This window comes from Nuphar pumila, chromosome 6, assembly GCF_984573655.1.
Source record: "Nuphar pumila chromosome 6, dmNupPumi1.hap1.1, whole genome shotgun sequence".
In the NCBI taxonomy this organism is placed as follows: Eukaryota; Viridiplantae; Streptophyta; class Magnoliopsida; order Nymphaeales; family Nymphaeaceae; genus Nuphar; species Nuphar pumila.
In genome coordinates this window covers 105,300,207-105,321,425 of record NC_143254.1, presented here as the reverse complement: position 1 = coordinate 105,321,425, position 21,219 = coordinate 105,300,207, and the positions used below count along the sequence as shown (strand labels likewise).

Genomic DNA, 21,219 nt, shown 5'->3' with positions numbered 1-21,219 from the left:
AGAGACTGAGGCATCCCAACATTGTTAAAATCTCTTATTTGCCTTTTATTAAGCATCTTTGTGATAAGAATTTTGTATGTAATGAATATATTCTTGGGAAAATGAAAAGTCTACCGTTTACTCAAAGATCCATGTTTACAACAAAATCGTTTGAAATTATCCACTCCGATGTATGGGGTCCGACACTTGTGATATCTAAAAGAGGTTTCTCATACTATGTTATTTTTGTGGACGATTATACTAGATTTTGTTGGATATATTTTCTTAAACATAAACATGAAGTTTTTTCAATTTTTAAAACATTTCATATGATGATTTTAAATCAATTCAATGGAAGTTTAAAAATACTTAGAACCGACTCCAGTGGCGAATATCTTTCAAATGAATTCAAAAGTTATCTTGAAAGTCATTGTATTCTCTATAAAAAATCTTGTCCAAAAATCCCACAACAAAATGGGTTGGCTGAGCGAAAACAATGGCATATCATTGAAACAAGTAGAACCTTGCTCATTTCACAGAATATTCCGAAAAGACTCTGGGCTGAGGCAGCCCTTACATCGGTCTATCTTATAAGTAGACGACTCCTATCAAAAAATTTGAGCAAAGTTTCCCCATTTGAACGATTGTATGAAAAAGAACTTGATTATAGCAGGTTAAGGGTTTTTGGATGTAAATGTTTTGTCCTTACTGATAAAAATGACAAACTCTCCCCCAAGGCCATTCCTTGTGCCTTTCTTGGTTATTCCGAAACTCAAAAGGGTTTTCGGTGCTATGATATTAAAAATGATAAACTCTATGTTTCCAGAAATATAAGTTTTTTGGAAAACCTCAGTGGTTTTGAAAAACTTGAACCTAATGACGAAAATATAGACTATTCTTTTCTATTTGATCTTTTAACAGAAGGTGATGAAACTAGTGATGATGAGTCAAATCAGAATGACTTAAGTGATAATGAAACCAGTCCTATGTCCTCTTCATTTCATCAACATGTCAATGAGGAACCACATAAAGATCCCATAACCTATACTCATAGAGATAAAAAAACTTTTAGGAGTGCTCTTGAAAGATATGATGATGCTGGTGGGACTGCTCCTCAAAGTGAGGAGAACCTTCGTAGGACTGAAAGACATAGAAAAATCCCTTCTAGGTTCATCTCATATGAGTCTTTTTCACCTAAACATAGAGCCTGTATAAGCGCCATTCATTCTTACATAGAACCTAGAAACTTCGAGGAAGCACGAAAATGTCCTGAATGGATAGCCGCAATGAATAATGAACTCGAAGCTCTGAGAAGAGCCAAGACATAGGAATTTCAAGACCTTCCTAAACGTAAGAAAGCAGTAGGGTGTAGATGGGTATTTAAGGTTAAGACTAAGAGTGATGGGTCCCTCGAGAGATACAAGGCCCATTTGGTTGCAAAAGGATATAGTCAAGAATATGTGATTGATTATGAAGAGACCTTTGCCCCGGTAGCTCGAATGGTCATTGTCCGATGTCTTATAACCGTTGCCTCAATCAACAAGTGAAACATCTATCAAATGGATGTTAAGAATGCATTTCTAAACAGACATCTAAATGAAGAAGTGTATATGGAGTCTCCTCCTGGAATGGAGTCTCCTAAAAGAAAGGTGCTTCACCTTCGAAAAACACTTTATGATTTGAAACAAGCCTCCAAGGCTTGGTATGATAGGTTTAATTCCGTAATGATAGAAAATTGTTTTTCATCCTGTTTTACTGATACTGCTTTGTTTGTCAGAAAATCCAATGCAGGGATTGTTATTTTACTTCTATATGTGGATGACATGCTTATAACCGGAAGCGATTCTAAAGGGATTAAAAGCATAAAATCAATTTTAAAAGATAGGTTTGAAATGTCTGACTTGGGATTTCTAACTTATTTTTTGGGAATTAAAGTAGCATACTCTCATAGAGGGTATTTTTTGTCTCAAACGAAGCTTGCATATGAGATTATTGACATGTTAGGTATTACAGATGATAAGGTTTGTAAAACTCCTGCTATAATATGAGCTAAAATGAAGATTGATGATGGTGTTCTTCTCTTCGATCCTACTCCCTACAAACAAATTGTAGGATCGTTGATGTACCTGAGTATTACCAGACTAGATATCTCACATGCAGTTCATACGGCAAGTCAGTTTCAGCACGCACAAACTTCTGTTCACATGAGTGCTGTCTTACGAGTCGTAAGATACTTAAATGGTACTCTAAATAAGGGAGTTTTTCTGTCATCTTCTTCTGATTTAAAATTAATTCCTTATACTGACTCTGATTGGGGAGGTGACCCAAATAACCGTCACTCCATCACTGGCTTTTGTGTGTTCTTAGGTAAATCACTGATCTCGTGGAGATGTAAGAAGCAACAAAAAGTTTCTCTATCTTCAATTGAAGCTGAATATCATGCCATGACAACTACTACCATGGAAATTGTATAGATCCATTAGCTGCTTGAAGACATGAGGATCACTATTGAAGGGCCCACTAAGCTATGCTGTGATAACAAGAGTGCAATTTATATTGTCAAAAATCATACTTTCCACAAGCGGACTAAGCACATTGAAATGGACTGCCATTATGTTCGTGAAGCCTATCTAAAAGGAATCATTGATCTACCTTATGTTACTTCAGAATATCAGTTGGCAGATTTCTTCACCAAAGCTTTATGTGCACCACGATTCAACTTTCTCCTTGGCAAACTTTCGGTCATCATGCCCTAAATTTGAGGGGGGGTGTTAAATTATGTATCAATTGTAATCTCGTATATATATTCACATATATATATATTGAAATACATATACATATGTACTATGTATATATGTATATGTATCTCAATCAGAGTTGCCAGTCGAGGAAGCGGGAGCGGGAAGCGATACGGGAAGCGAGGCACTTCTAAAATTTTAGGAAGCGGGAAGCGCGGGACGACTTAGGAGCGAACCGGGAAGCATCTTGGAAGCGACCTAGGAAGCGTCTCAGAAGCGATATAGGAAGCGAACCGAAAGCGACCTAAGAAGCGACAGGATTCAAATGAGAAGCGAAAGAGAATCGATTTTGGGATATGATTCCCAATTTTTATTGTTTTTTTATTATTTTATGTTGATTGCCAAATCGTATACATGAATTTAGTGTTCATCATTGTAAAATTGGCTGAGCATTGGAGATTCGAGATATTGTATTTGTTGTTAATGTCCCTGCACACAAATAGAACACCAAGAAAAAATATGCAGAATATATCTAAAACTCGGCACGATAACACCAATAAAATATCATACAACTAGCTTCATATGAATATGAAATATGAATACTCAACTATAGGCACCAAAAGTAAGCGAGAACTAACAATAAGTTCACATCCAAACTGAGTATATCACATCCATACTACCACAAATATCATACATGATATCCAAGCCATCAATACAATGAGATGAACTTACCTCACAATGCCGATAAGTGCATCAAGCCAAATCCAGGTTACTGCCTCTAGTACCACTTCATAAGCATCACGAGAACTCAGCCAAACATGAATAATATCAACCCAAATCACATATGTCTGATGGTATACATCAAAACGACCAAAATACAATCCATCCGAGACCCAAACACTCACGGATTGGATTACATTAAACAAAAAACCAAATCTGGACATAAGAAACCTCAATATCCAAAAATCACCAAAAAATAGATAGAAAATCAACCACTCAACTGATTGTCGGACGTCGGAGGTTGCCGGAGAAGGTCGTCTGAGCGAGAGAGGGAGGAGGAGAGGCGTGAAAAAAACCCTAAGCCCTTTCGAGTTTTTATTTCACGATTTTTTAAAATTTCCCATTTTACCCTTAATGAAAAAAATCTTTCTTTTAAAAAAAGGGTAAAATGGTAAAATGCGCACCCCTCTAATGGGGTACGCGTACCCCTCTAATGGGGTACGCGTACCCTTTTAATGGGGTACGCGTACCCCATTAAAGGGGGATGCGCTTCCTGTCATAAGCGTGCGCTTCCCCGCGCGTTTCGGAAGCGCCGCGTTTCGCGCTTCCGAAGCGCGTATCGGGGAAGCGCGCTTCCCCGATAGTAGGGGCGCTTCCGGTAACTCTGATCTCAATATATATATATATATATATGTTTACGAATTTCCTTTTTTGTTTCTTTTTACCTGAAAAGGGTATTTCTGTAAATTCCCATTTTACGCATATTTCCCTTGGAATATGATTGTAATTCTTTTTTCTTTTTACTTTTTCTTTTCTCTCTTTCTTTTCTTTTTTTCTTTTTCTTTTTTCATCTTTGGTTTTTGCGCCACATAGGGAGGCTCCCCAAAGAGTCGTTGGGGAGCCTCCAATGGTCACATATGTGACCGTTGGGGCTCCCAATGACTCTCTTGGGAGCTCCCTTTTGTGGCTCCTTTGTGTGATTATAAATAGGGGTTTCACCCCTTTGTATTCTTCATGGCTTTGGGTCAAAGCCCAAGTGCTCAATAAAGTGATTCCAATATTTTTTATGCCGTTGTGCATTTGTGAGATTTTGTGAGTTGTGCTTTTGTGTACAAGTGTTCTTATCGTGCATATGTGCCTAGTTTGTTATCAAGAATATTGAGGTCTTGATCTTAGTATCTTGTTGCGATACTTTTACACTTGCTTCTCCATAAGTGCTTGGAAGAGTGATCGTTGTGTCCATTAGTGGGTACTAGTTACAGCATCAATCTGCAAGGCGCTTTTGTATGTGAAAGAAGGAAAAAAAATTGTTCATGACTTTGGCAATTGTCAGGAAATCAAATATTCATCTAGAAATGGCTAGAATAAGCAGTCACAGTATCTAATGGCTTCATCTATTTTTATCAGCTAGAAAGAGATACGACATGCTTAAATATTTGTAGGTAAATGCCTGTGTGAAGATGACATCCCACCAATAGAAACCAGATTCTCTAGTAAATGCTCAAGCAAAAACTGAAGACTGTAGTTTGCGAAATATTTGACAGGAAATGAGACATATTTTTCAGCGAACATAAGAAACCTAGGAAAACATTAAAAAAACCTTTAGGTTTTATGAGATATTAAAAAAGAAAAGCTTAGAAGATCTATGTAAGCATGATTCTTAGGAACTTGCTGCAGTGTTCTGAGGCTTGCAACATGATTTTTGTGTCAGGAGATTTGGAACTATATGCCCCTATGAGATTACCATGGACATTCTAATTTTTCTAGTTTGTGTTTTTTCCCCTTCAGGGGCCATTGGATGGTCCAATGGATAAATTTGTTAAGAAAAAAGGTGGGGCTTGTTCTTTCTCCAAGCCTCATCAAACACATGACAGAATTCTTTGGAGAGAAGTGTCAACTTTCTCCCAAAAAGTTGCCAGGCCTCATATTGTCTGACAAATTGTTATGAGAAAATTGTTTGAGGAGAAAAATGTCCATGGAACAGCTTTCTCGTTCAATGCAATCAAGTGCGTCCTTATGGATATTCTAATGTCGTGTCAGCTATGTTATAAGGAAATATGTGGAAGCACGAAAATACTAGCTACTTGAAGGCTTTACAAGATTACAAATATGTAAGTGCACATGCACAAGTCCTCTAAGGGACAATACAAAAGATCAAGAAGATATGAAAGGCACTCAAGAAGTAAAAACATAATCTCTTATTGATGAAATGCTTCACAAGAAGCTCACATTACAAAGGGGAATAGCCTCCATATTGATAGACATGAAAAAGGGTAATAGGGGACACTTGGGAGCTCCCAAAGGAGCCGTTGGGAGCTCCCAACGGTCATATTTATGACCGTTGGGAGCCCCCAACGAATTTGACAATAGAGCTCCTAGAGGTCCCTTAGTATTACAAAAAGGGACAATAAAAATTAAAAACGAGAAAAAATAAAAATAACTGTTTTAATAAAACAGTTTATTACATGCATGAAATGACTAAAATGCCCCTGCAAGACATGCGTATAAAACTGAATATATATATATATATATATATATATAAAATCTTAACATATTTCACATTGGTGTGAGTGCAGATGCTGGTGTGGATACGGGTGCGGATGCGGCGATGCGGCACTTTAAAAAAAACTTGAGTGCATGGAGGGTATATATATATATATAATTTTTAACAGTTTTAAGTTAATACTAATGAAATAAAAATAATTATCATTATCATCAATTCATGCAATAAATCAAATTAACAATCTACAATTGCTATTTCTCATCAATAAAAAATAACACCACACTGGTGCGGATATATATATATATAACTGGACTTGGTTAGGGTTAACTGAATCCACTTTTGGACAGAAATGGACCTCAGTGTGGTTGACTTCACCTGACACAAAGGAAGCCATGTCGAAGTGTCGTGTGGTGTTGATGCAGGGCAGGACCCGATTGGGCCCAGCGTGCCACTCGATCCACCACACAGGGCAGATGCAAGACCCCGTGGAGATAACTCACCTGCAGGGACGGAGCCACGACGCAGGGAGGTACCCTTGCGCACCTACGTCAGGCGTGGTGGAGCTCGCACGCCCCAGAACCAGCTGCAATTGAACCGGATCGTGGGTCGGATCCAAACCTGGATCCACGACCCGGTCCAGTAAACAGTCTTTAAAAGGCTGTCTAGGGTTGCGTGAAGAGCATTGAAGATTAAAAAAGAAGCCCAGCCGACTTTTCTTTGCTGCAGTTTTCCCTTCTTTACTTATTTCCTGTTTTTCCATTGCATTCTTCCCTGTTTATTGCATTTCTTTTATTGATTATTGAAACATTTCTGAGTTAATAAAGAAGTCAGTCCCACCGATTCACGGTGGGCCATTATTTTCTCTCCTCCTTCAACGTGAGTTGCATCAAAGTGGTATCAGAGCAGCGGGCGTTCCGACTTCATCAGCGGTATGGCTCTTGAGGAGGGAACCGATCCGGTACAAGGCGAAGCGTGTGAGGAGGCGAGCAACGAAGATCCCATGCTGCGTGTCATGGAGGTGTTGACGAAAATCCAGGAGAACGTGTTGCGTGTGACCCGAGATGTGGCAAGCCTATCGAAGAGGCTGGATGGGATGGACGATCGATTGACAGTGCTTGAGGCGCGCAAGGGAACGTGCGCAATACCAGGTGCTGACGTCGATGAGGGCGTGTTTGCAAATTTGAACATCCAAGGGGCTGAATCACACCAGCCGATGCCTCTGCAGCGAGTGACCGCGCCTGTTTCAGCATCCACGAAGGGTCCAGACACCTCGCGACAGCACCAGGGGATCCCGCCAAACAATGATGCCCTGGTAAGAGCACCCCACTCCCGACAAAGGCTGCCTGCGCCTGTTTCACAGGTGGACCCGAGCCTGCAGGGGCCCAGCAGTACACTGGGTCCACCTGCAGGCCAGGGTGCATGGCCAGGCGCAACAGCAGGTGTGCTGAGGGTCGGCCCGAACCTGCAGGGGCCCAGTGTTGCGCTGGGCCCACCTGCGGGCCCAGGATCGTGGCAGGGACTCGCTCGGGCTGTGTCGCAGGGTGAGCTGAGTCGGCAGGGCCCAGCGTCACGCTGGACCCTGCTGCTGGCCCGGTCCTATCAGTCCAGTTTGGGAGAGATGAGCACTCCTTCCCCGACCCCACACGGGGAGGCTCCGTAGCCGTGTCCCTAAGAGCTGGAATGGGCGAACCTTTGTTGATGGATCCAGATCCAAGAAGACCCAATCCAGTTGGTAATGCAACAGGACCCATGCCTGTGTCACTGGGACCAACCATTGGGTCTCAGGGAACGGGTTTGGGTCTAGACACCCCTTACCCAGCCTACCTAGTTGGTTCCGGTTCGCGGGCAGTCCCGAGCCAGAACCAACCCACTAATCCCGACCCTCAACAGATACCCCAGACCGACCCTAACCCATATCGGACTCGGACGGAGCTCCAGTTTGGATTTGAGCCGGGTCAAAACCAGACCCATAATGCTATGGATCGAGGATCGAGTTCAAACCAAGCGTCTTATCTCCACAACTCGAACCTCGATCCAACCCACTCATATCTGGGTCCGACGAGTAGTGTAGGAGTGGGCCCGATTCACATCCCATCGGGCGAGTCAACCCATCCATATACCCACCAAACCCCATACCCATACCCATACCCATACCCATACCTAAACCCAAACCAACCTACTTACCCAAACCTGACCCAAAACCCAACCCAATATCCGGCCGCATACCAGACTCCTAACCCACAACCATATTATACCAATCCTACCCGTCCGACACCAGAACCTCAACCGAACCCTTCCCCGAACCTTGGACTTCCCGTCATTCCAGTACCACCATACCGGCCACAGATGGTGCCCACCCACGGGCAAACCCGACCGAGGCAATGTCAGCAGGAACCGGCGCGCCCCGACCGCCGACCCCCCATCGAGAGAGTTCGACAACACCAGCATCCCGGCGCACAATACCACCATATGGGCAATGAAGCAGTTTGGGACGACGACATTTTCTGGAACGAGCATCCTGCAGGGATAGTGGAGCCGCGACAACAGAGACCACCAGACCATTCTTCCACCTATGGCGTGAAATTGGATCTTCCGGAGTTTGCGGGGCGATTCGACGCAGAACAGTTTTTCGACTGGTCTTATGCAGTGCAGTTTTTCTTCGATTATCACACAGTTGCTGAACATCGTCGTGTTTCGTTAGCTTCTACACGATTGAGAGGCCTAGCACAGACATGGTGGGTGGAGCTACAACGATCAAGGGAGCGGCAGGGATTAGAACGCGTACAGTCGTGGGAGGAAATGCAAAGACTGATGCAGTCAAAGTTCGTGCCTTCGGATCACGCCGAGCGAGCCTACAAGGAATACCTGACCCTGCGCCAAAGTTCCCGAACTGTAGCAGAGTACACCGCGGAGTTCCATCGTCTTTCCCTTCGTGTGCAGATCGAGGAAACAACTCGTCAGCAGGTCACGAGGTACATTTCGGGTCTCCGCCCTGCTATCTCTGATGATTTTAGTTGTGTCACAGTCGAAACATTAGATCAAGCCAGCAGTTATGCCATGAACATCGAGGATAAGCTGAAGCGGAGGCAGGAATATCGGACGACCCGTAGTGAGCCCTCCAACCGACCCAAGCCGAGTTTCCCAACCAGGGGAGCAAGCTCCCCTAGTGACTCAAAACCTAGGACCGACCTTAGCAAATCTGACCAGTCAGGTCCAGCTTTCCACACCCGGTCCAAAACCAAACCTACTGAGTCAACCCTTCGTTGCTTTAGGTGTCAAGAGTTAGGACATGTCGCGTCCAAGTGTCCGACCGTGAGCAAGAACACTCATCTAGTTGAAGGGATTGTCGAGTCCGCAAGTGAGAGTGATAGTGAGGACAATTCATTAGTTGAGGTTGAGGATGAGGATGAGCGGGGAGTTATAGAGTTCGACGGCAACGTCGAAAGTTTGTTTGTCCATCCGTCATGTGTTGACCACACCCCGAGAATTGACCCCATCGAAATGGCTAAGGAACAACACTTTTAGGACTCGATGCAACTGTGAAGGTCACGCGTGTGATGTCATCATTGACACCGGAGCATGTGAGAACATGGTATCTGAGAGTGTGGTGTCTACCTTGAAACTCAACACCGAAACGTTATCCCAACCCTATAAGGTGGCCTGGTTCAAGAAAGGAAATGAGGTTCCCATCACTCAGCGTTGCCTAGTCCGGTTTTCCATGGGGGAACACTGCCACGATGAGGTGTGGTGTGATGTGGCCCCTATGCATGCGTGTCACATTCTTTTAGGACGTCCCTGGCAGTTTGATCGCCAGACCACTCACGATGGCCGCAAGAACACTTACTCTTTTATCTTTAATGGCCATAAGATCGTCCTTCTACCAATCCGGGAGACGGGTTTCCCCACAGTTGACAAACCCGAGCGAGTCCCCCGACTCGCAGGCCTCTCGTACCGGCTTTTCCTGGACCACTGCCAGGAAGATGGCTATTGTTATGCCCTGGTGGCTAAGCCAGTAACGAGTTCACCAGTGTCCATTCCCGCGGATGTTGCCCCTCTTCTCGAGGAATTCCGCGACGTTATGCCGGATGACCTTCCTGATGGATTACCTTAGACAAGGGTGGTTCAGCATGCCATTGATTTTGTACCCGGGTCGAGTCTACCCAACCTTCCAGCTTATCGCATGAACCCCTCCGAACACGCGGAGTTGTTAAGACAGGTTCAGGAATTACTGAAAAAGGGTTTCATTCGTGAGAGTGTTAGTCCTTGTGCCGTGCCTGCCTTACTCAGTCCCAAGAAAGATGGGTCCATGCGCATGTGTGTCGATAGTCGTGCGATCAATCGCATTACCGTCAAGTGCCGTTTTCCCATTCCTCGTCTAGATGATATGTTTGATATGTTATCCGGTGCCTCCATTTTCTCTAAAATTGATTTAAAAAGTGGATATCATCAGATTCGGATACGCGAGGGAGACGAGTGGAAAACAGCATTTAAGACACGTGATGGATTGTACGAGTGGTTAGTTATGCCGTTTGGGTTGTCTAATGCCCCCAGTACCTTCATGAACATGATGACCCAAGTTTTGCGTCCGTGTCTTGGGAAGTTTGTTGTTGTCTACTTTGACGACATCTTGGTCTATAGTTCTTCATTGTCGGATCATTTGAGTCACCTGCGTCAAGTCTTATATATTTTGAGAAAGGAAAAATTGTATGCCAATGCCAAGAAGTGTGAGTTTATGACATCCAGTGTCGTGTTCTTAGGGTTTATTGTGTCTTCTGATGGCGTCAAGGCCGACCCCGCTAAAGTCCGAGCGATTGTCGATTGGCCTACCCCAAAGACTATAGGAGAGATCCGTAGTTTCCACGGGTTAGCCACCTTTTACCGACGTTTCGTGAGAAATTTTAGTACCCTTATGGCCCCCATCACAGAGTGCCTAAAAGATACTAGCTTTCATTGGACGCCAGCGGCGAGCAAAGCCTTTACGATCATCAAGGACAAAATGACCAGTGCCCCTGTCTTAGCCCTCCCCGATTTTTGTGCAGTCTTTGAGGTTGAATGTGATGCCTCCAAAGTGGGGATTGGCGCCGTCTTGAGTCAGAATCGTAGGCCTGTCGCCTTCTTTAGCGAAAAGCTGACTCAGGCCAGGTGCCAATACTCCACTTACGATGTTGAGTTTTATGCCGTTGTACAAGCCCTTCGTTATTGGAGGCATTATCTCATTTACAAGGAATTTGTCTTGTACACGGATCATGAGGCATTGAAGTACCTGAATAGTCAGAAAAAGTTGAGTGTCCGTCATGCCAAGTGGGTCAGCTTCTTGCAAGAGTACACCTTTTTGCTTCGGCATCAATCGGGTACCCTGAACAAGGTGGCTGACGCTCTTAGTAGGAAGAACAGCCTGTTGATGACTATGTCGGTGCAGGTCATAGGTTTTGAACAATGCAAAGAGTTATACTCTACGGACCCTGATTTTCACAAAGTCTGGGAAGGATGCACCTCTTCCGCTCGTAACCTTGACCCCCGTTTTTGTATTCATAATGGTTATCTCTTCCGTGGCAACCAATTATGTGTACCCAATTTCTATCTCAGGCTTCAGTTGATTTCTGAATTACATGAAGGTGGGTTAGCAGGGCATTTCGGGCATGATAAGACGTTCGCTCTCTTAGATGAACGATACTTTTGGCCCAAAATGCGCAAAGATGTTGCCAAGTTTATCCAAGGCTGTCATGTGTGTCAAGTGTCCAAGGGTCATCGTCAGAATAGTGGTCTGTACACCCCGTTACCCATTCCTGAGCGACCGTGGGAGCATGTGTCCATGGATTTTATTGTGGGCCTTCCCCGTACACCACGTCGTTTTGATTCAATTTTAGTCGTTGTTGACCGGTTCTCCAAAATGGCTATCTTTATCCCGTGCAAGCGCACCACCGATGCCTCTTTAGTTGCTTCATATTATTTCAAAGATGTTGCCCGTTTCCACGGTCTACCTAACACAATCACTTCCGATCGCGATACGCGTTTTATGAGCCATTTTTGGAAGTCGTTATGGGCCCTGTTGAAAACTAAGCTCCAGTTCAGTAGCGCGTATCACCCCAGACTGATGGTCAAACCAAAGTCGTGAACCGCACCTTAGGAAATTTATTACGGAGCTTAGTGGGTGAAAATGTCAAAACTTGGGATCTCGTTCTGCCTCAAGCCGAGTTCGCCTATAACAACTCCATTAACCGGTCCACTGGTAAATCCCCCTTCCAAGTAGTGTATGGTCGTTCTCCCACCCATGTCGTTGACCTCGCCCCTGTGTCAGATCTCTCAGCTCCAGCTCCGGATGCCTTTGATGCCGTTGAATATATGCGTGACATTCACAGACAAGTCCGGGCCAAACTTGTTGAAAGCTACGAGACCTACAAAGCTTTCGTAGATCAGGGTCGTCGTGATGTCCATTTCGAGGTTGATCAACTTGTCTGGGTGTACCTGCGTCCAGAGCGTTTTCCTGTCGGTACCTATAGCAAATTAAGTCCTAAGAAGTATGGCCCCTTTAGGATCCTCCAACGGTTAGAGTCAAATGCTTACCTCCTTGAGCTGCCCGATGATTGGCATATTTCCCCTATTTTTAACGTGGCTGATCTATATGCTTACCGTGGCGACAACAAGTCGACAGAGCCGACTTCTTCCCAACCAGGGGAGAATGATGCAGGGCAGGACCCGATTGGGCCCAGCGTGCCACTCGATCCACCACACAGGGCAGATGCAAGACCCCGTGGAGATAACTCACCTGCAGGGACGGAGCCACGACGCAGGGAGGTACCCCTGCGCACCTACGTCAGGCGTGGTGGAGCTCGCACGCCCCAGAACCAGCTGCAAAGGGAGACTGAACTGGATCGTGGGTCGGATCCAAACCTGGATCCACGACCCGGTCCAGTAAACAGTCTTTAAAAGGCTGTCTAGGGTTGCGTGAAGAGCATTGAAGATTAAAAAAGAAGCCCAGCCGACTTTTCTTTGCTGCAGTTTTCCCTTCTTTACTTATTTCCTGTTTTTCCATTGCATTCTTCCCTGTTTATTGCATTTCTTTTATTGATTATTGAAACATTTCTGAGTTAATAAAGAAGTCAGTCCCACCGATTCACGGTGGGCCATTATTTTCTCTCCTCCTTCAACGTGAGTTGCATCAAGTGCCCTGTTAGAAGAGTCCATGTTACATAGCGTGCCAGTTTAATGAGGAAGTACTTTCTCATGAGATCATTTTTACACGAAAAGTTTCAAATTTCAACCATGCTAAAGCAAAATTATTGTTTGTTTTGCCATGGGAAATGGATGAACATGTACACCAGAGAAAGCAGTAGTAGTTCCATTGCCAGGGATGAGGAGTTTGTGAAGAGATGGCAGAAAATGTCTCATGCCCAGGCAATAAAATGACAGATTGAGTTTCCTCTTCTTTTTGCCATTTTTACAATGTCTGAAGTTGCACATTGAATCTGTTTCTTGTTTGTTACACTATCTGTCTTTTGTTAAAACAATTTTACTCTTGCTTCCCGTGATGAACCCATCCTCATACTAAATTTCTTTGAGGTCATCATAAGTCCTCTCTTCCCTCATTTGTTATAGTGGTTTTAACAGATATTATAACCTCAGCAATAGTCATTTTGAAGTTGATACTGCAAGTATTCACTGTCATTTTAGTGCTATATTGAAGTTTGCAATATTGATCATGAGTGCTGTACAGATCTTTTTTTCTCTAATTTCTGTTTAGATTATCATTATTTGAGTTTATATGAGTTCTCGTGTAGGCATTGGACTACTGTCACTCACAAGGTATTATGCATCGAGATGTGAAGCCACATAATGTCATGATTGATCACGAGCAACGTAAGCTTCGTCTAATTGATTGGGGGCTTGCTGAGTTTTATCATCCAGGAAAAGAATACAATGTCCGAGTTGCTTCAAGGTGGACTCACTTTCCATTGCTTGCTTGGACATGCTCGTTTGGATTTTTCAATTCATGTGGTCCTTGTTTGTTACTTGGATAACTTTCTATGGTTTTCATTTCGAGTGCTAAAGTTGTATGTGTAGTTTTCTATATTTATAAATACTTTGTTTATATTTGATGCATACAAATTTATAATGTGTGGGTTTTTTAAATTGTAATTTCAACTTGAAGGGTATCTTAGCTTGGGGTTTTGCTAGTGTTGCTGAATTTTATTTACTTCTTGAACCAAACAATGTCAGAGAAATGCCAACTCATCCAAAGACGTTATGATAAAATATCAACAACCTTGGGCACATTGTTTACTAGAAGAAAATCATATATTTCTCACATCATTTATTTACTTTTCTTAGGAAATCAACCCATTCAATGTTGTTTTAATTCCCGTGTAAGGTCTTCATCTTACTGTTTGATCTTTATAACAGGAAGCATCCTTAGTAGTATCATCTAGTACTTGTATTCTTCCTCTATGAGTTTAAGGTCCCTAGAATTTCTAAACTCATACCACTAAATGCATGACACTAATTATTGGAAGTTACTGCCATTTTCCATGATGACTTTATGCGCTACATAATAAGAGTTAAGGGATCCTATATGGTCTTGTTTTGGGGTGTTACAAATGTAAGTACATAACTGTATGGTCTTTTTTGTTTTTGGTTACAAATATAAGTACATGTTTCTTGTCTTTTTCTTAGATAAAACATCTTCGAACTTGGCTAACCTTTTTTTTTTCTCCTTGTTTGTCAGTTGCCATGAGATAGTGGTTCCTTTACAGATGGTTAACCATGCAGAAGACATGGTTCTTAGGGATAGGCATATCCATCAAAGTTATCACATATGGCTCAAGTTGTATAACATCATGACTTGATCTGATTGCGAACTTTTGGTACTTCAAAGGGTCAACCTTGTCTCAACCACTTCCTTGTATGAGAGCATGGTTGTTTGGTATCTTTGCAAATGTCATCCACCAGTAATATTATGCAGCTTAGACATTCTTTCCTGATCTATTGATTATTTTGTTTACTTCGTGGTACTGTGTGCCTCCAAAGTAAATAAACAATCTTAAGTGCTGCATCCATGTGAATTGATTTGGGAAACTTCTAAACCAATGGAATGAACTTTATAAGCTTTGCAAGGTCAGGATCTGGACAGCTTAATTATGTTCTCAACCAACATCCACGGTATGGCCATCAAATGGTACACCTTAATTTAACAAAATTTGGAATTAACAAAAAAACAATGTGTCGACTCTTTAACAGGCATCTTGAAAATGATCATTAGAAACCGAATCTATAGCATAATTGTGCCATGACAACATATATCTTCTTCTAGTCCATGCAAAACTCTAGACCGAGGAAGTTAGCAACAAAATATACATCCTTCACATTTCCAGTTGCAGTTAAAAAAAATAAATGTCGTTGGGGTAAATGGGAGGGAAAATATCTTCACAATGATCTGTGGAGATGTATCATGCATTTAAGAGTAAAGAACTTTTAAACTTGCTGGAAAGTGGAAAGTGATATCCAATCTATGGCATTAAAGAATTGATTATAGATCCATCATGAAACTAAATCAGAAGATTTGATTGTACATTATATATGCTTCTGTCATGCTGATATGAACAATACGATCTTTTATTTCATATCAAATAAGGGTACAGATTGCTAATGTCAAAAAATGCAGCAGTATATAGTGTTATTTTGTTTTTACACTCTCCTATATTACCATTAGATTATGAAAGACTGAAATATGATGCCATTTTTGAACATGCATATCAACATCTTAATCATCTCTTTCAGGGACAGTCCCCATGCTATTCCCTCTATAGCCACACTGCACTAGGAACTGATGCTGCAAGTGTGAAAATATCTCAAAAGAGATATAGTGCTAAATACGCACAACCACCACAAAGGGAGAGGTGCACAAAGGCACAAGAACAGTTAGAACAATGTACACAAAGGTACAAAAAAAGAACCCAAATGCAAAAATATAAAGAATTTTATTGAACAAGTTGGAGAACAATGCTCCAAGCATTGGATGATTTTACAATAGGGGGTCAACCCCTTTTATAGAGGAGAGGAAGCCTTGGAGGGGCTCCCACTAGTCGTTAGAGCCCCTCCAACGGTTAGAAATCTAACCGTTGAAGGGGTCCAACGACTAGTGTTGGACCCCCCTCCAAGGTTGACTAAGTCAACAAATGGAAAAGAAAAAGAAAAGAGACAAAGAAAAAAAGGAAAAGAAAAAAAGAAGAAAAGAAGAAAAGAAGAAAAGAAGAAAAGAAGAAGAAATAAATTACAAACATATTTACAAATGTAAATATGCGTAAAATAGAACAAAAGACAAAAATACCCCTGGGGTTACATGAAGGGAATATATATATATACATATACATATATGTATATGTATCTCTCGTTATATACATATAAAAATATATGTACATAGGAGATACAATTTAACACCATCTCTCAAACTTAGGGCGAAATGACCGAGAGTTTGCCAAGAAGAAAATTGAATCGGGGAGAGCATAGAGCTTTGGTGAAGAAATCTGCCAACTGATATTCTGAAGTTACGTATGGAAGATCTATAATTCTTTGCAAGTATGCTTCTCTAACGTAGTGGCAGTCCATCTCAATATGCTTTGTGCGTTCATGAAATGTGTGATTTTTGGCAATGTAGATTGCACTCTTATTATCACAACATAACTTAGTGGGTCCTTGAACCTGAATCCCCATATCCTGTAACAGTTGATGAATCCACACAATTTCCATAGTTATAGAAGCCATGACTCGATATTCTGCTTCTGTGGATGACAGAGACACCTTTTGTTGTTTCTTGCATCTCCATGAGATTAGGAATTCACCTAAAAAAATACAAAATCTTGTAGTAGAGTAACAGTTATTTGGGTCACCTCCCCAATCAGAGTCAGTATATGCAATTAAATTTAACTCAGAAGATGAGGAAAGGAAAACTCCCTTGTTTAAAGTTCCCTTTATGTATCTGACAACTCGGAGAACAACACCCATATGAACGGATGTAGGAGCATGCTGGAACTGGCTTGCAGTGTGCACGACATGTGAGATGTTTGGCCTTGTGATGCTAAGATACATTAGAGACCCCACAAGTTGTCGGTAGGGGGTAGGATCCTTCAACGGAATCCCATCATCGTTTTTCACCTTTGAACCCACAATTTCAGGAGTTTCACAAATTTTATCATCGGTAATACCAGATCTGTCAAGAATCTCACATGCAAGCTTAGTTTGGGACAAAAAATAGCTTCTATGAGAATAGGCTACCTCAATACCAAGAAAATAACTTAGATACCCCAAATCTGACATTTCAAATATTTCTTTCAAAGTGTTTTTAACACCTTTGATGCCCTTTATGTCACTACCTGTTATCAACATATCATCAACATAGAGTAATAAAATCACAATACCTGCATCAGACCTTTTAACAAACAAAGCAGTGTCAGTGTAGCATGAAACAAACCCATTTTGAATCATTACTTCATTAAATTGATCATACCAAGCCTTAGGAGCTTGTTTTAAACCATAAATAGCTTTTTGCAAACAAAGGACTTTTTCCTTTGGAACATCCAAGCCGGGAGGAGCATCCATATATACTTCTTCATTAAGGTCCCCATTTAAAAAAGCATTTTCACATCCATTCGATAAATGTTCCAGTTTTTAATAGAGGCAATGGTGATCAAACGCCTAACAATGATCATTCGTGCAACAGGGGCAAAGGTTTCTTCGTAATCAATGCCGTATTTTTGACTATATCCTTTAGTGACAAGGCAGGCTTTATATCTCTCAAGAGTGCCATCACTCTTGGTTTTGACTTTATAAACCCATCTACATCCTATTAATTTCTTTCCTTTTGGGAGATCTTGAAAAACCCAAGTTTTAGCTTTGTTGAGGGCTCTAAGCTCGTTATCCATGGCGTCCCTCCACTCTATTCTTTCCTTAGCTTCTCCAAAATTTCTAGGTTCTTGGTAGGAGTGAATGGCACTAAGACATGCCCTATGCTTTGGAGAAAAGGACTCATAGGATATAAATCTAGAACGATTTTTCCTAGATCTTTCGGTTCTTCGAGATTGGTTAGAAGATTCACTAGGGTCACTATATTTTTCTATTGCACTTCTAAAGGTACTTTTATCTCTATGTGTATAGGTGATTGGTTCAACTATCATTTCTTCTTCATGTTGGATGGGTTGTGGAGTACTTTCCCTTCTACCCTCATCCTCATTTACTTCATCAGCATTAAAAAAATCTTCATTTCTAGATAATAGTTCAAGCAAGAAAGAGTAATCGACATTATCTTCATGAGCTTTGTGTTCTTCAAAACCACTTATGTTCTCTAAAAAGGTCACGTTTCTTGAAACATATAGTTTATCATTTTTAATATCATAACATCTAAAACTTTTTTGTGTTTCCGAATATCCCAAAAATATACAAGGAATAGCTTTAGGAGATAATTTATAATTTTTGTCGGTGAGGACAAAACATTTACAACAAAAAATTCTTAGTCTATTGTAGTCGGGTTCCTTTTTATATAAGATTTCAAAAGGGGTTATTTGGTTCAAATTTTTGGATGAAAGTCGATTTATGAGGTAAACTGATGCAAGAGCCGCTTCTGTCCAAAATCTTTTTGGAATTTTTTGAGAAATGAGTAAGGTTCTCGTAGTTTCTATTATATGTCTATGCTTTTGTTCGACTAATCCATTTTGTTGAGGAGTTTTGCGACGAAACCTTTGATGGATAATTCCATTATTTTCAATATAACTTTTGAAATCATTTGAAAGATATTCTCCCCCGGAATCGGGTCTAAAAATTTGTAATTTACTATTAAATTGGTTTTGTATCATCATATGAAAAACCTTAAAGGTAGAGGACACCTCATGTTTATGCTTGAGGAAGTAGATTCAACTATATCTTGAAAAATCAACATAAATAACATAATATGAAAATCCTCCCTTAGACACAACGGGTGCCGGTCCCCATACATCCGAATGCACAATTTCAAAAGGCTTAGTTGAAAACATAGTTCTTTGTCCAAAAGGTAAGCTTTTCATTTTACCAAAAATACAATCATTACAATTGAAGTTGTCTTTACATAAAGTTTTGGTAAAATGTAAATAAGAAAGCTTGACAATATTTGAATGCCTAAGGCGTTTATGCCAAACATTTATATTCTTTACAAAAAGAGTGTTTTGGAATTTGAAGAAATTCCATAAGTATAGATCTCCCTTCCTAGAGCCTTCCCCAATCAACTTTCCGGACCGGTGATCCTGTATCCAACATTTATTTGATGAAAATTTGATATCACACCCATGATCCGATAGTTGAGAGTCGGATACTGATGTAGATTGAAGAGTAAATCTTAATGATAGAGTCTCAACTACCGTTTTGTGTGTGTTTTTAAGGGACTCTAATATCTTGGAGGTGTAAGAAGCAACAGAAAGTCTTGATGTCTCCAACAAAAGTTGAGTATCGTGCCATGACAACAACTGTAAAAGTTATATGGTTAATAAGTCTTTCCAAAGATATGAGAGTTGTCATCTCTAGCTCTTCGAAGATGTGTTGTGACAATAAAAGTGCTATATACATTACAAGCAACCACACATTCCATGAATGAACAAAACATATGGAGATAGATTTCCATTATGTAAGGGACAAGTACTTGAGAGGAACAATTGAGTTTCCCTATGTGACTTTCGAGTGTCAACTGAAACATTTCTTCACTAAGACCCTAATTTCATCTAGTTTCATGTTTCTGCTTAGCAAACTTTTGGTTATCATACCGTAAGTTTGAGGGGCAATATTAAGTTGCATGATTAGTATGTATATATTAATATATATATATACGTGATGTGTATATGTATTAATATTAATATGTGTATGTATTTTTATATTTTAATATTCATGTAATAGGTCATGCCCTCTAGGGGCATTTTTGTCATTTTACTGTGTAATAGGCCCTGCCCATTAAGGGCAGTTTTGTATTTTTATCTTATCTATTTTTTCTTTTTTTATATTTTATCTAGCTGTTGGGATTAGCCCAACAGCTTGTTAGACTAGCCCTGTTGCCTCTCCTTTGTTGTATATAAGTGGGATATTTCCCATATTGAAGAAATGCTTCTCTTAAGCATTTCTAAGTGAATAAAATATTATTTTTTATATTTTGAGTGCTCTCGTGTACTTTTGTGAGCTATTGTGAAGTGTGCCCTTGTATTTGCCCATTAGGGGCTTGTGTTTTGCATTTGTGGCTTTGTGCTTTTCCCCTACATTTTTTGCTTTTACGACCATTGTGATTGTTCTTGTATTTGGGTTTTCATCACAATGATGACATTGTATCTGTCATTTCGAAAATGATTTTTGAAATTGTAACAGATACTTCAAAGGCCCTGAACTCCTTGTGGATTTGCAAGATTATGATTATTCCTTGGATTTGTGGAGTTTGGGTTGTATGTTTGCAGGGATGGTAAGTAATTCTCAACACTTGACAACCCCCTCTGTCTTTTTTATTTTTTTCTTCTAGACATCTTGATGCAATTCATTTGCAGATATTTCGTAAGGAGCCTTTCTTCTATGGACATGATAATTATGATCAACTGGTGAAAATAGCCAAGGTGTAGATACTCTGTATTAACTTCACCTTTTTTGGCAACTTTTTTTTGTCTTTTTAATTTAGCTTTGTCAGGTTGATCAATTCCTGGCTGTCACTACACCAATATGAATTAATGATTTCACTACTTTAATTTCAATTGTATATGAAATTAGCAAGCAGCCAATTCTTTAGCGTACACATGGTTTTCCCAAAATTAATAGATTAACATACATGTACACATTGATGACACTCCATGAGTCATATTTCCAGTGCTTCGTTAGTGGAAACCCATCATATCAATTAAAAATAGTTCTAGCCTTCATGGCGACCTCTTTTGTTATACTTGATCAAGCTCTAAGGGAGCTCTTTCTCTGAAGGGACCAATAGGAAATGTTTTTCTAACAGATCCAGTTCAGTTTTAGTCCACAGACGACATGAAAGGAAGCAAATGTGATGCTCTGGGAGATAGACTTCCATTGTGAGCCTTGAAATCATTCCTAAGAAGATTGTCTAGGAATAATCTCATTTGTACTGGTCGATTTAATGATGGTGTGGCTGTGAGTGCTCCTGCAGATAGCTTTGACTCAAGACCTTCATAAAGTGGTCTATCAGGAGTCAGAAGTAGGTTGTTGGAGATTCCCACATCTTTTGACACCTCCGCATTGCTTTACTTATACTAAAATGGGTTTACAGTT

At 40.9% G+C, this 21,219-nt stretch overlaps 1 protein-coding gene across 3 annotated transcripts in view; it reads left to right on the top strand.

Annotated features, from left to right (window-relative positions):
• LOC149835538 (casein kinase II subunit alpha-like) overlaps nt 1–21,219 on the top strand; it is a 57,077-nt gene that overhangs the window by 32,273 nt on the left and 3,585 nt on the right. For all 3 annotated transcript variants that reach the window (XM_090008569.1, XM_090008568.1, XM_090008567.1), the window contains exons 4-6: nt 13,719–13,876; nt 20,308–20,398; nt 20,481–20,546. In XM_090008569.1, the coding sequence (XP_089864695.1) occupies nt 13,719–13,876; nt 20,308–20,398; nt 20,481–20,546 (315 nt within the window). The remainder of the gene's footprint in view (nt 1–13,718; nt 13,877–20,307; nt 20,399–20,480; nt 20,547–21,219) is intronic.